Source organism: Anneissia japonica, unplaced genomic scaffold, assembly GCF_011630105.1.
Source record: "Anneissia japonica isolate Jap-2015-1 unplaced genomic scaffold, ASM1163010v1 scaffold1889_len2455224_cov183, whole genome shotgun sequence".
Classification (NCBI taxonomy): domain Eukaryota; kingdom Metazoa; phylum Echinodermata; class Crinoidea; order Comatulida; family Comatulidae; genus Anneissia; species Anneissia japonica.
In genome coordinates, this window is record NW_022752980.1 from 499364 (window position 1) to 514060 (window position 14697).

General features: G+C 34.8%; 2 protein-coding genes across 4 annotated transcripts; both read left to right on the plus strand.

Annotated features, from left to right (window-relative positions):
* The first annotated feature begins 209 nt into the window (after positions 1 to 209).
* Positions 210 to 3375, plus strand: LOC117122594. Its single transcript, XM_033268232.1, has 4 exons — positions 210 to 463; positions 1358 to 1579; positions 1775 to 2191; positions 2374 to 3375. Exons 2-4 carry the CDS (start codon positions 1365 to 1367, stop codon positions 2690 to 2692), a joined length of 951 nt encoding a protein of 316 aa, XP_033124123.1. The 5' UTR covers positions 210 to 463; positions 1358 to 1364; the 3' UTR covers positions 2693 to 3375.
* Positions 3376 to 7605: 4230 nt separating this feature from the next.
* On the plus strand, positions 7606 to 13043 carry LOC117122591 (ras-related protein Rab-10-like). Of its 3 annotated transcripts, none has more exons than XM_033268225.1 (6): positions 7606 to 7742; positions 8986 to 9078; positions 10485 to 10687; positions 10930 to 11019; positions 11277 to 11378; positions 12318 to 13043. In XM_033268225.1, exons 1-6 carry the CDS (start codon positions 7703 to 7705, stop codon positions 12396 to 12398), a joined length of 609 nt encoding a protein of 202 aa, XP_033124116.1. In that variant the 5' UTR covers positions 7606 to 7702; the 3' UTR covers positions 12399 to 13043. The 3 variants fall into 3 exon arrangements, with proteins under 3 accessions (XP_033124116.1, XP_033124117.1, XP_033124118.1); XM_033268226.1 differs by having other exon boundaries at positions 8986 to 9042; XM_033268227.1 differs by lacking the exon at positions 8986 to 9078.
* The last annotated feature ends 1654 nt before the right edge of the window (positions 13044 to 14697 follow it).

Below are 14697 nucleotides of genomic sequence, written 5' to 3' on the forward strand. Positions count from 1 at the left end.
AGGAATGAAAATTAAAATCGTATGTATTACACCCAAACACCGCAACGCTCGAGTTTCAAACATACAGGTAACTAGCTGTACTGAACTTTCTGAGTAAATTGAGGGCGCATTTGCAAACGATGGCGCTTAGCGAAATTTGATTGGCTAAATCTATGGTAGCCATCTTGGATGGTACACACACACACACACAGTTCTGTGTATTTCGAACATCGAATACATTGCGGTTAGCGCTCTAGTATTCTTATTATACCTCTATGGATTATGTCAAAGAGTATAAATGTCAACAAAGCCTTTAGAAATTTATTCATATAAAATATCTCTTGATTGGCTAGAGTGTTTTCTTCAGGTCATTCTAGTGTCAAAGTTAATCGCCATTTTTTAATTTTCCGAGATCGTGGTTGTCGAATGTGATATTTCCAGATTCTTAAAAGTACCGTCAAATAAGTCATTTTTGCGAGTAAACGTAAGTAACTATTTTAAATTTTATACTAGCATAAGTTAAATAATATATCTATGAATATATTTGCCAAATATGAATACAATACGATCATTAGCTCTGGTGGTTTTTTCATCTGCCAATACGCCTTTTTCACGAATCGGTAGACATGTTGAAGTGATGACAAACATTGCGAATCAGCGGTGCGTAACCAACAGAAATAAGATAAGCTTTTGGGCTGATTTTCTGACATCATGTTATTTAAAAAATCATAACTTCATAACGGGGCGTCGTATCCAAAAAGTGTTTCAAGAAAATGTTCTTAAAAGACCAGTCTACACCACTATATGATTGAAAAAAAATTGAAAAATTTTTTTGACCTCTGAAATCAAGATTGAAAAAGAAAAGCCTATTTTAGTAGTGTATTAAAATAGGCCAATGCATTACAGTGCAGTAGCATAGGACTTTCGAGTTGTTACTGTTCCAAGTAGCGATAATATATATATTTCTCTTATTACAAAGTACAAGTTATGTTTTATAAAGAGGTATAGTATAGTAAATCATGTTTTTAACACAGAAAACTCTCATATGGTAACTAAAACAATGCTAGTTCAGAGTATTACTAGTACTACAGCACTGTAATGCATACATATTTTAATACACTACTGAGATAGGCTTTTATTTTTCAATCTTGATTTCAGAGGTCAACAACTATGTTTCATAGTTCTGAAACATCCATCCACTTCTTTTGTTATAAATTTTATTTTTTTTAAAGTTTCAAAATACTGTAATATTATAATAATTCATAATTTGCAAAATTATATAATAAATAAATATATTAATAATTAAATATTAATAATTAAATAAATATTAATAATTAAATATTAATAATTTTAATATTTATACAATTTTTTTTTGTAGTGTCATCATGCCGAAAAGAAAGAGGAAAGATGGTAAACCTGGTAGACAATATCAGATACTGACAATGTACTCTGAAATCCCAAGTGACGCAGAGGCATTAAAAAATGGCCACATCCTTCACCAGATTACCGTTCAAGCTACAAAAGCAGATGTGCTACGCTTCTTTAAAGACAAGTTTAATATTGTTATCACGCACAATACTCTGCAGTCTCTTCTTACTAGGTAGTTGCATATTTCATAACAAGTTCAATAATTAATTAAAAATATAAGTAATGTACAACCATTGTTTCCCAGAAGATAATACAGTACATTCAGTAATCTTGCATTGCATACAATCACTTCATGGCATCAAGATATATATTTTTATATTGTATAATCTTTACTATTAATTTATCGTATATTATTTATATTTTGTAGATCAGTGAAGAGATATGTGAACCTGGCTCGAGAAGCTGATGAAAGAAGATTTAAAGATGTATGTGATGCTGCCTTTACTAGTTACGATCTAGTTGCAGAAAGTGCTCCAGCAGGATCAGTGCCCGAAAGTGTTCCAGCAGCGTCAGCGTCCGCATCCCGCAGTCTTGACTTCAAAAGTTGCGCTGATGAAGAGATTACTTCAGGCATCAGGCCTTCAGCTACACCTTTACCGTCCGCTCCAAAATCGCCAGTGTCCTCAGCCTCAATCCGATCCTTAAAGAGAAAGGGTTTGCTGACACCAATGAAAAAAAAGATTCTTGAGCGAGGAGAAGAGATGAGGAAAGAAGTAAATACTTTGAAAAATAAAGTTACTGTATTGAGAGCACAACTGTCATCAAAAAAGTTTAAACAAAACAGGTTAGTATTTTTTTTTACTAGGCAAAAGATTTTTTCAATCATTCAGTATGGGGAAAATAAGTCCACCTAAGGCTATCATAAATTTTACCATTCATATGCACTCTTTATTTCCAGATACATTTTAATACTGCATTATGAAATATTTATTATGGTTTTTTTTTTTTTTTTTTTTATCAATTAAGGTATCTTCAAAGGCAAGTTTCAAGACTATATGAACGTCTGAGAATTAAGGCTGATAAACTGAAGAAAAGCGAAGAGGAACTTCGAGAAATAAAAAAAAGTGCAGTCGAAGAACACGTTAGAAAAGAGTTAGCAAATGCTAAAAGAAGAATAAGAAGAATTAAGAAACAGCATAAAAATTGCCCATCACAACGTGCTTTTCAGAAAATGACTGATAAAAACAGGGAACTGAAAAGAAAGCTGAAAGAAAAGGAGGACAGAGAATCTGAAATTGAAGATAGGGTTTTGCAGCTGGAGGAAGAGCTCAACATTTTAAGATGAAGATGTGGATTGTAGAGAAGATGGAAGAACGATCAGTTCCAAAGCCAGACTGCTTGTATATTTCATGTTAGATTGTGGGGTGCCCACCAAACATGTTCCACTGTTAATTGAGCGAGTTGGCTATTGGTTTGGAGTTAAGTTAAGCAATATTCCCCAAAGGGCCACTGTTGAAAACATTTCACGAGAGTTGGGTATCGTCAGTGATTTGATGGTTGCTGAAATGGCCTTAAAATCTGCTGACCTTACAATTGGCTTTGATGCAACTACCTAGGACGGAACACACGTGAACGAAATACACCTGAGCTCATCTTCAAAAGAGTCAAAAGTCGTTGCTGTAGACGAATTACCAGGTGGTACTGCCATGGACTATTCAAGTCACATATCAAGATCGGTAAAACACCTTGCAGATGTTCATGGCCTTGTTCATGGAACTGACCCTGAGGTGACAGAAAAGAAAATTCAGCAGAACTTAAGAAACTCAATGACTGATAGATGCCCCGTAAATAATGCTACGATTAGATGCATCGAGGAGAAATGGGGCACTGACATACAGTACAGTCATGAAATATTGCACTTTTACCTGCGCGCAGGCTTCATAGATACATCATAGCCTAAAATAAACAATCTAACCTGCGCGCAGGCTTCGTAGCCTGATATAAACAATCTAAGCAAGGCTACGCAAAGCGAACCTACGAAGCAAAAGCATGTTGTTTATTTGTATGTGCAGAAAGACTGCTGCATCTTACTGGAATAAACAATGTATTGTTTGATAATTTGTGAATGGCAAATACGAGTTTAGACCGTTAATTTAAAGTATGGAACTGTTTTTCAATAAGACACTTGACTTTATGGGAGTCTCCTCTTCCACTCGCTGTCCACGACAGGAACTTGTTTGTACTGCTTATTTTTGTTCGTATATAACCAGAGGAAAAACTTCCTCAATGGTGGTAAGGTCATGGAGCATATATAACACAATAATAACTGTCTCTTATACACATCTAGATGTGTATAAGAGACAGTCAGAACACAGTAAAGTGTGTTAAAGGTTAACCTCGTGGCAAATGTTGAAAAGCTGTGAGCAACAGTGAGTAAAAAACGGAGTAAACGCGGTCTAGCATGATTAGCCTTATTTCGGCAAGGTAGTGATTTCTATACTTCCATTTAGTATTGGATCGCTTTGCAGGTTGTTCTGCTTCAAATTACGGTAAACAATAAACAACGTGATCTGTAGAAATCGTAATAATTTGTACATGATTTGTCATCAGTATTATTTGAAAGAAGAAAATTCCTACTACCAGAAGAATAATATCAGATCAAAATGGAAAGTTTACCAGTATAACTACTGTCTGCTCTCCTCCTCTATAGGGGAAAATGTAGGCCGTACGTAAGCCTAAATTACATCGAAATTCGAACATACTGAATGCCCACTAGGGTACCCACCCAGCTAGTGAACTAAACATTTAATAATAAGCTAGGATATAACAAAACAATAAAGTTCTAACATTGTTTATTTAGTAAATTGCAACATTGCTTACGTGTTGAAAGCTGGTAAACTATATTTCAATATTGTTTACGCATTGATTATCAGCCCGACGATCCAGCCTACGATCATTGCAAAGCTAATTAAAATAACAATGACCTTCGTAGTGGTTCGTAGCTACGTTCCAAACGGTACCTACGAGCAGGCTACGAGTGGTTACGCGCAGATACGAAGCGATATTTCATGACTGTACTGTAAATCAACTGAACTGCAATTTGCACCCTTTGGAGACAATTACTAAAGAATGCAAGAAAGTTTTAAAGAAACATGAGAAGACAACAAATATCCTCCTGGACAATGCTATGGTAGTGATTGTTTAGCTGGCAATCTGATATTGAAATCAAATCAGCTTAGGTACAAAGATGATGCTGGCGACCCACGACTATTCAAAACCAGTCTACAGAAGGCAAATTTGCCAAACAATTTGCTGCCACGATTCCGAGGTGCTCGTATGCACATTACACACAGTATTTCAAGAATTCTGTTAGAACACCAGGAGTTTTTTAGTACACTGTTTGCAGATAAGCAACTGAAGTCAACACAGTTAAGGTCTGCAGTGCAGTCTGACTTCTCAAGAAAAGAAGTAAAACTACTGTAGAGCTTCAAGTTTTGGGAGTTGTTGGCAGGGCTGTCACAGGCCCATGGATGAAGACCTTCTATGATGCTGAAGAATCAGATCTTCATCATTTTGAGGCTTTTGAACTAATCAGGAAGACAATGGTCACCATTGAGAAGTGGGGAGAAGACCCTCTTTCAGTATTTACTGAGCAAGTTGATTGCTTTGGCAGTGTACTTGTAATGGAGGAGTGCCTAAAGTCCCAAACAGACAAAGAAATATTTACATCTTTGCTTGGAGCCTGTTTCAAGAGCACCGTCAATGTTTTACAGCGACAATATAGCTCGTATTTAACATTAAACATTGACGAGAAACTGAAGGATGAAACAAAGTCTGCTAAATTACACAACATCTATGCAGAGCAAATTATGGGGATGTTCTCCGCAATCAAAGGCCTGAAAACTAATGCAACTGTGGATTTTATTTCTTGTGCCATTAGAGCAAGAAAGAATCATGTCATTAATTATTTGATGAGCATGTCGGAAGAAGATCGAGACGAATTGGTGAACAAAGCTAGAGGATATGCACGAAAGCAAAGGGTTGTAAAGAGAAAAACAAAGAAGGAACTAGAGGAGGAAATCCTTGCTCGATACGAGATGAAAGCACAGAAAGGTGTAGATGCGGAGCACAAGAAGTTGGTGACCCAGTTAAAGAAGGGTACAAAGAAAACTGATGAATTCCCCGAACATAAGGAAACAATGGATACCATCATGGAAGGAAGACTTGTTGGTGAACTGATTGCTCATACTTTCTTTGATGAAGTAGACAAACAAAATGTAATGTATTTTGGAAGAGTTGAATCATGGAATGAAAAAAAAGGAAGTATGTGATTGGCTATTGGAAACAACAGGATGGGGAAAGTTATGAAGATGATGCCGTTGATGATGATCAGGATGCATATGGGTTGGCTGTGGACTACTTTTTTGGAGACCTGATTATTGAGTAGCATGTAGTATATATAGCACCTGCAAGAAAAGAAATGTATACAGTATAAAAACCTATAAAAATTGAAAAATATAAGAAAAATATAAAAATATATATATAAATACAGTACATTGGAAACAATTATTGTTTTGAAGGATGAATAGAGGTAAGCGATATGATAAAGAAATTATAGGAGCTTTCATGTGTAAATACTGTATTAGATTAAACTTTACAAAAACTCATAAAAATTGAAAAATTGAAAAAAATATATAAAAAGTATGAAAAGTACATTGAAAACAATTGTTTTGAAAGATAAATGGAGATAAGCGATATGGTAAAGAAATGACAGGGACTATCGTGTATGTAAATATTTTATTTTACTGTGATAGATTAAACTTTATGAAAACACATAAAAATTGAAAAATATAAAAAAAATATATAAAAAGTACATAAGTACATTGAAAACAATTTTTTTGAAAGATGAATGGAGATAAGCAATATAGTAAACAAATGACAGGATTTATCGTGTATATTATCATATTTTATATCTTTATGCATTGTTACCTCAATATGGTATGGCAACAGTAATTTTTTAAAATATTAACCCTTAAAATCTCAAAAAGGTCAAAGGTCATTGAAATAATAAAGGTCAATGACATTGAAATTAATTGTAACATTTTCTAAATTACAAATCTAACACAAAACAAGTTACAGGGAAAATATAACAATATAACAAGGTTATGTATAAACCTCACAACAGTTAACCTTAAAAATTGTAAAAATGTGACGAAAATCCCAACTTTTACATACAACTTGCTATACCGCGCCAACTTATATTAAAAATATTCATAAAAATATAACCAGTTGCTCAATTTTGATAAAATAAAGTTTACAGTGTTCCTAATGAACAGTAGTATATTGTGTCATGCTTTATTTGTTAGTATCTCTATGTTTATTTTTAATTTTGTCAAGCCTACCTATGCCATATATCTAAAATATCAATCCGTTTCATCTATATGAATATGATTACTTTTATTTTAATAACTATTGACTCATTCATTGATCATCCTTATTTATACGGCCAAGACCCTCTCTAGGCCTAGGAGGGCTAGGCCAGACCTGCAGTAAAGTACCAGATTTAATATCCTGCATAATTGGGTGCAGGTCAACTCGGCCCTTCACCAACTCAGACCATACCGACTCGGCCCACTGCCAAGCCCTTAACCGACTCAGCCCATAACCGACTTGGCCCATACACCAATGCAGCCCTTGTCAACTTGGCCCTTAACCGACTCGGCCCTTTACCTATTCGGCCCTTAACCGACTCGGCCCTTTACCAATTTGGCCATTTACCAACTCGGCCCATGAACCGAGTCGCTTTTGGAATACTTTAATGGGAAAGCCTTTTAATGTTATGTATTAAAGGGCAGCCCTGGGCATACATTTTCTCTTCACTATGTGTTCAAATACATTATTATAAGATATGCGAGTAATCTCGACAAAAAAATTCGCCAATTTGACTGAAAACGAGAATATAAAAATCCGCTTAGAACCGCAAAAATCAAGCAGTCTACTTTTTTTCACTAGCTAGGTTTTAGAATACTCGAGTGTGATGAGAAAAATTACAACACACTAACTGTCAACCAACGACATCGTCCGCGAGAACGTGACATCGCGCTGCTGTGGACTTCACCACACTAATCTGTAAAATGCGTCGGTCAAGATGGTGTACAATAAACATATTTGCCATAAACAGAATTATTTACAATTGATAATACTACAAAAAAAAAAAGAAAAAAAAAAAAAAAAAAAAATGACAGAAGAGAGTAGTAATCGTCACAGTCATATCTCAGCCAGTCAATAACTCCAGGTGGTCTAGCTAAGAGAACTGCGGACTAGTACTAATACCAATCTTCCTACCAATCCACGCATGCCTGCCCAGAGTGTAATTTGTAGGAATTGTTGTAGGGGTAAGCGTTATACGCCTTGACGTAGGCCCTACAAGGCCCCTAGGCCTACTACTGAACTGCACAGGAGGCCTAGGCCTGTAAATATTACTATAGTTATTAATGTAAGGCATGTTGTTGCCTCGTTTATTCTCTGAGAATTTCTCTTTTTCGATTCTTGGACGAGTTTGAAACATCCTAATATCAAGGCACAGTTTCTTGAATTTATCATCGTCAAACATCTGTGGTCTCCCATTTTTCCTTCAATTCTTAAGTAGCAAATGATACCACATAACAACGACAACCCACCCAATCGTCTCAACTCATCCATCCTCCTTGCCGGGATGGGAATGAATCCCGCTGGGCTGGCATAGGTACCTTCTTCTGTCGACGATTTCCCAACGATATAGGGGGCCTAGGCCTCACCTCTGGCTCAAAGGCATCCATAGCTAGACCTAGATTGATCAAATCTACCACCAAACCTTCCCGTCTATCTTTTCACCATTACTACTCAACCAAAATAGGCCTACTCCTGTGTTTAGTTTTTTTATTCATCATACTTTTCATCTTCTCGCTCGCACTTTTTTTACACGAATGGATCGAGCGAGTGAGAGCAGCAGAATGGATTGGCAAGTTAGCGCATGGCGCAAAGCTCAGAGCGATTGACTCCCTGGAAAGTGAAAAAAATCAAGTGGGTACGGTGGGGAATAAATGATAATTGCGCAGAAATATGTATTGACGTAAAATGAACTCCAGAAACGAAAAGTTTGACTAAATCCACCCCAGTTTAGTCATTTAGTGTAATTTTTTGCCCTATTGTTTATTTGTTATGAATTTTTCAAAATGCCTGCTCTTAATGTCATTTGTGTGCAAAAGAATAGGAATTTTGCTGGGCAAGTTTACCTATACCCCACTTTCAAAAAAGTACTTATTTTCAAAAAAATCATGTAGCAAAACAAAATTCAGAAAAATCCCAATACATATGTGAATCAATAGATTGATAATAACTATAATATATAATCAATACAAAATTTTTGCCTGGAGCTGGTCTTTAAATCTATATTATATTAATTTGTCGTCACATATGAATGTTGTTATCAACAAAAAATAAAGTAAATACATGAACATGCAGTACTGTACCATAATGTAGGCATGTCTTTATCTTTTGTCCTTTTTTTTTGTTAATTTACTTTTATGTTTTAATTAATGTAATGTAACCTTTTGACGTATTTTAATGTTATTTGTTAATCTTGTCCTTTGTCCACAGGTGTGTTGGTGGTAGAATTAGCGTTAACCAGGGCCGCGGCGAGGACGCTTCTATCATGTATTAATTATTGGCATTGTTATTGTAAATTTTATGGTAATATTTATTCACATACAGTAGTAATGTTTTCAATGGTTAACATATTTATACAATTGTGGGCCCAACGCCGAATGGAAACGTAAGAATTAAACCGAACTAAATATATAAAATGCTAAACCCACATAATGTCTTTGAGATCGTCAAAGATGATCCTGTCATCTTTCGAATCAAATACATTTTTGTTGTTTTGTCTTCTCTAATTTTGGTTTCCCCGTTCAATCAGATAGTTAGTTTCTATGTATTCATATATAATATTAAAACTTTATTTTACTATGTTGAAACAAATTCATTTACCGTAGTTGTTCAAAACCAGATAAAACCTAAAGAAAACCCTGTAAAACCTATATTTTACTGTTTCCATTTATTTTTGTATTTTATAAAGATGATCAGCAGACAGCAGACGATTCAAAGTTAACACTGCCATCCACGCTCGTTTGCACCTAAAAAATATAGCGTCTATTTTTAGCATCTGCCTACTTCTGCTGTCTTGGCAGAGTGCAAGCCCACATTCCTGAAGGCGCCGTACAAAGGAATTCCGTACAAACATGTTCTTTCTGTCTGCTTGATCCTTAAGAATACCGTGCCAGAGCCTGTTTGTGGGAAAGTTTCTTTCCGATTTCATACTTAAATTTCCATGCAACTAGTACACTGTAACACGGGAGTAGTGCCACTTCCGGCTTATTAAATAGGCCTATAAAAAGAAATCCAAAGCAGCCACTTATTTATAAATTATATTAAAACTATATTTATCGAAGTATTGATTGACAATGACAAGTCTTACTTTTAAATATTTCCATTTATTTGTGTATTTTATAAAAATCAGAATAGGCCTATGTTGTTGTATAAAAAATGGAAATAAAACAAACAAGAAATTACAATCCTTGTGTCTGCTTTACCTCAAGAGTGCCGTTATGTGAGAATCTCAGTATTTGTGGACTTCTCTTTCCACAAATTATACTAGTTATGCAACTGATATTTGTGATTTTTGCTAGATTTTTATACCTGCCTGTTAGTAACAATTATTCGCTGTTGGTTTGGAATGAATAAATAAATTTAAAAAATAATTAGAAATAGCCTGGTGAGTGATTTTGTCGGGCTTATGAATGTAAAAGAAGCCTGATAAAATGGCCATTAAAATGTACAGTTATAATTAAAAATATTGATAATCTTATATGGAAAGTATGAAAATATTATATATATATCCGAGTTGGTTATGGGCCGAGTCGGTTAAGGGCTGAGTTGACAAGGGTCGAGTTGGTGTATGGGTGGTTATGGGCCAAGTTAGTGAAGGCCATCAGACTAAAAATATTAATTCGCCCATCCAAATGTTATTTTGACTTTGTGTGATGAATACTTTTGAGTCCGATAAATGTTAATTGTTAATTTTGTCATTTATTAATCAGGTGTGGATTTTAAAATAAAAACAGTGGAGCTGAATGGAAAGGAGGTAAAACTACAAATATGGGATACATATGGCGGCGAGAGATTTCGTACAATTACTACTTCCTATTTCAGAGGTACAGCAGGGATCATAATGGTGTATGACATGACAGACGAGAAGTCATTTGAGCACATTAGTAGCAATTGGCTACACAACGTTCAGGAAGTAATTTAATTAGCCTCCCCAAAGGAGGCTATTAATTTTCTTTATGTAATTGTTGTTGTTATTACTGTTGTTTGTTTCTTACCACGATATCTAAAGTTTGTTAAGTCTGATTGCTTTCAAACTTGCCACTAGTTGCTGCTACCAATGATATTGTTCTTGCCACTAGCTACCAACTGTATTGTTCCTGCCAGTCATTTCTTATATGTATTAAAAATAATCCAACATTTCTTATTTGTTTACAGAACACAAGTGAAGATGTTCAAAAGGTGTTGCTTGCAAACAAATGTGACCTGGACGACCAACAGATGGTGAGCAAGGAGAAGGGGGAATCGGTAAGTACTGTACCCCTAAAAATGTTAAATAAAGATGATTTATTGTGTAATGGTTGCATGGTATATTACCATTCCTGATTCTAGGGTTTAGCATCAGATATTGTTCACAATTTTTTTTTAATGGAATTTGTTATAACCAAGGTTGAAAGCCACATGATCAGAATGCTGTAGTGGGAAACAGGCAACAGGGTACAGTAAGGCCTTAGGCCCAGTCTGACATGTAATTATTTTGTAGAATCTTTGTTTTGATTTTGTAGTTTGCACAAGAAAATGGCATGAGGTTTTTTGAGACAAGTGCAAAGACAAACATCAATGTAGATACTGCTGTCTTGACATTAGTAGAAGACATTATCGAAAAGGTCAGTACACTCCTCCTCCCAAATTTGACTAGAAACTGACAAGTTTGTTACAGAAATAGTAAAGATATATAATGGTCTTATTATTGTAGATTAACTTTTAAGAAAGGTACGTTACTACTGTTGACTATCTAAATAGACCCATGAAGTTCACAAGCGACCCAGTGATATCCTCCGACATGTCAGAAAATGTAAGAATACAGGTCTCCTTCCAATTGAAGACCACTTTTGGGACTGGGTTTCCATGGTCTTTAGCAGCTTTGGTCTTCAATTCGAATAATATAGATAAAAGTCATTTGCTAAAATGGGAACACACTGCCTAATTCCTTAAATATTAAGTCACAAAACGAATTGCTTGTTTATAATGACCAAATAAATTATAAAAATTCAACTGAAACAGAGATTTGAAACGAATCAATTTTTACTGTTTTCTAGACTTTCCGCTATAAAATTAATGCTTAACAGCAAGATCAAGAGTCAGTGCAAAGAATATAGAATTAGTATCATTTGTCCATCTGTTAATTGACAGAAACATTGTCTATTTCGTGACTACTTACCTGGATAAGCGGATATTAGCCAGATTCCTAATCAGACGTACCAGCGAAAAATAATGGAATCGTCTAACCCAGACATATATAACGCATCGACATTGCATAACAAGTATCAAATTTCCTTTCGCTGTCTGCCTTTATGTCTTTCCGGAAGGATTCCTGCTCTGATTTGTTTGATTTCATTATATATTTCAATCGAATACTTTCGAAATTAAGCAATTGAAATATTCATAAACATAATACAAGTATTACATTATATGTTTGGAGATGTTTTTCTGGCAGTATAGTGTAAGCTCTTGAAAATGTTATATTTTTTATCCTTCTTATGTTATACATCCATTAATTAAAAAGATCAAAACTTAACCATTTTGGATTATATTACTTCTTTCAGAATCCAACGGCCGGCCTATCACGAAAAACAGTTGACCCTGCGAAAAACAGTAATAAAGAAAAGAGTAAATGTTGTTGTTGATGTTTTCCCATCCTCCTCACATGGTTAAATAAACATCAGTGTAGTAACATTGTTTCTTAGCCTACATTGACTTCAAATTTGATCAGTAACTGCATCTTGCCATGTTGATTTTATGAATACATTCTCTACCTCAGGTCTACAGTATTAGCTAATAAGAAAACACATAGTAAATGCTTCAGACTTGGAGTATTATCCACTCAGAAAAAAGATATTCACAGATGAATTTGCATAATCTACTCTAACCGGTATTACAACCATGTGTCGATAATAAACAATGAGATAAGGTTATGTTTTTATTATATAATAATGCAAGATTTTGTTTTGAGTTAACCAGGATGTACAGTAAAATATATATTGTATGTAAGATTTAGAAATATACATTTTATATGAATATTCAGTATTATCCAATATTATAATTATTTGCATGTTCCATACAGATTAGGAGTATCAAGTAAAGGAAGATTAAAATGTAAGACTTTTCAAACCTGTACATGAAATAACTTCAGTCTATATAAAATCAGATACCTGATAAAAGGTTTAAAGTGTTAAAACCACCGATATATAAAATTACTAAAATATTATATTCTAATTTTATCATGCTACTGTGTATTGTATGAACTAGCAAATTTTTAATATAGAAGAACCATATTATTTGAAAATAAATCTATTTTCTATAAACATTGTGCTGAATACTACTCTTTTTTTATTGTAAGTACTACAGAACTGTAGCATTGGCCAATAAGAAAACACCTATTGCAAGTACTACTGTGTTGATTTGCAAACTAAGTATCCACTGACTAGGGAAATACTAATGCTAGCATATATTTTCTGGAATGTGAAAGGCCTTCATTGTGAAATTTATATATTAAAAATTTTGTATTTATACAGTACAGTAAATCTAGTTTTAAATTTTCTCTTAAATTAACAACTTGGCAGTGGCGTAATGACTATGGGCTCTCGAGAAAAAGGAAGGGGGAGGAGAGAGGCCAAAGGAGCTTGAAGGAACCGGCCCCCTGCTACTAATACAAGAACTATAGTACAGAGCCCTGATGTTCAGTGGAAAGGCACCAAAAATCAGTTTAAAACAATGAAATGCCGGTTTTAACTTTAATGCTCTGTAGTCCAATGATGATAACACTTTAATATAATTACACTATCAATTCCCAACTGAAAATATTTCACAGTAGGCTCGAACCGAAATTTAAATTATGAATAAATAAATGTGGGTGGACTTTTTTGTTAAGCCTGAATAATCATAAATGGATTCAATCAAATATCAGCTCCTCAGTATGAGTGAATAATTTACTGAAATGCATAGGCCCCCAACACTTTATCACCCTCAGTGGTGGCGCTAGAGGGGGGAGCAGCATGGGCTTAAGCCCCCACTGGGCAGGTCAAGGGCCCCTTCCCCCCGAATCAGACAGCTAGCTTTTGAAGCAGTTGGACTAAAACAAATTTAAAAATAGGCCCATGCCAAGCCAAAACATGTCTGTAACAGTCTGAGAGTGTCCATTTCTGGCCATCCAGAAGTTCCTATTCTTAAAATAATCTCATTTGGGAGGGGAACGGAACCCCCTCTCAACCCCCTTCCCCCAGCTGGAGCCTACGAGCTCAATTCCCCCTGTTGGACAGCTCAGCACCCTCAGAAAATATATCCTAGAGCCGCCACTGCTTCCATTGTTAGTTTGTTTTCGCTTTGATGCATGCCTGTAGTTTGAAGATTTTTATGATCTGTAATTTGGTTTTATGTGCCTTGGAAACAACTTTAGTTTACTTCGACGATAAAGTGGCACGCTATTTTCCGTAAACATTGTGCAGAATATAATTTTTTTTTTTTTTTTTATCGATTCTACATTCTACAATAACTCGTCATAGAAATGTACAGTATAGGTATGTAGCTGTATTAATACATGTAGCGGTGTGTCTCATTCATAAAATGATTTTATTCACATCATTTCTATTTTTCATAAGAGAAAGGGAATAAGATCAAGCAAATTTGTAACATTTCTCTGCCATTTTATATGGTTTTAGTAATACAGAGATGTGTATATAGATGCTGAGATGAAAAATAAATTAATTCAGTCAACAAATTAGAAATCAAGAATACACTATGCAGTACATATTGTACGTGGGGTTCCAGATGATTCTACACTCGCATGTTACTTTCTAGTTAAAGATGGTAGTGAGAACTTGACCCATAAAAGCGACTCAGTGATATCCTCTTATATGTAAGAAAATATAATATTTGTATAATGGAACGTAAATACTATTTCGTTGTTTTTATTCATATTTATCCATT

What these genes read in the sequence shown, in the direction of transcription:
- LOC117122594 (XM_033268232.1), top strand. Translation starts at nt 1,365, where the DNA reads ATGCCGAAAAGAAAGAGGAAAGATGGTAAACCTGGTAGACAATATCAG. An exon ending in CTGCAGTCTCTTCTTACTAG is followed by an intron (nt 1,580 to 1,774) that starts GTAGTTGCATAT and finishes TATATTTTGTAG; the next exon opens with ATCAGTGAAGAGATATGTGA. An exon ending in AAAAAGTTTAAACAAAACAG is followed by an intron (nt 2,192 to 2,373) that starts GTTAGTATTTTT and finishes TTATCAATTAAG; the next exon opens with GTATCTTCAAAGGCAAGTTT.
- LOC117122591 (XM_033268225.1), top strand. Translation starts at nt 7,703, where the DNA reads ATGCCTGCCCAGAGTGTAATTTGTAGGAATTGTTGTAGGG. An exon ending in GCAAGGAGAAGGGGGAATCG is followed by an intron (nt 11,020 to 11,276) that starts GTAAGTACTGTA and finishes TTGATTTTGTAG; the next exon opens with TTTGCACAAGAAAATGGCAT. An exon ending in TAGAAGACATTATCGAAAAG is followed by an intron (nt 11,379 to 12,317) that starts GTCAGTACACTC and finishes TACTTCTTTCAG; the next exon opens with AATCCAACGGCCGGCCTATC.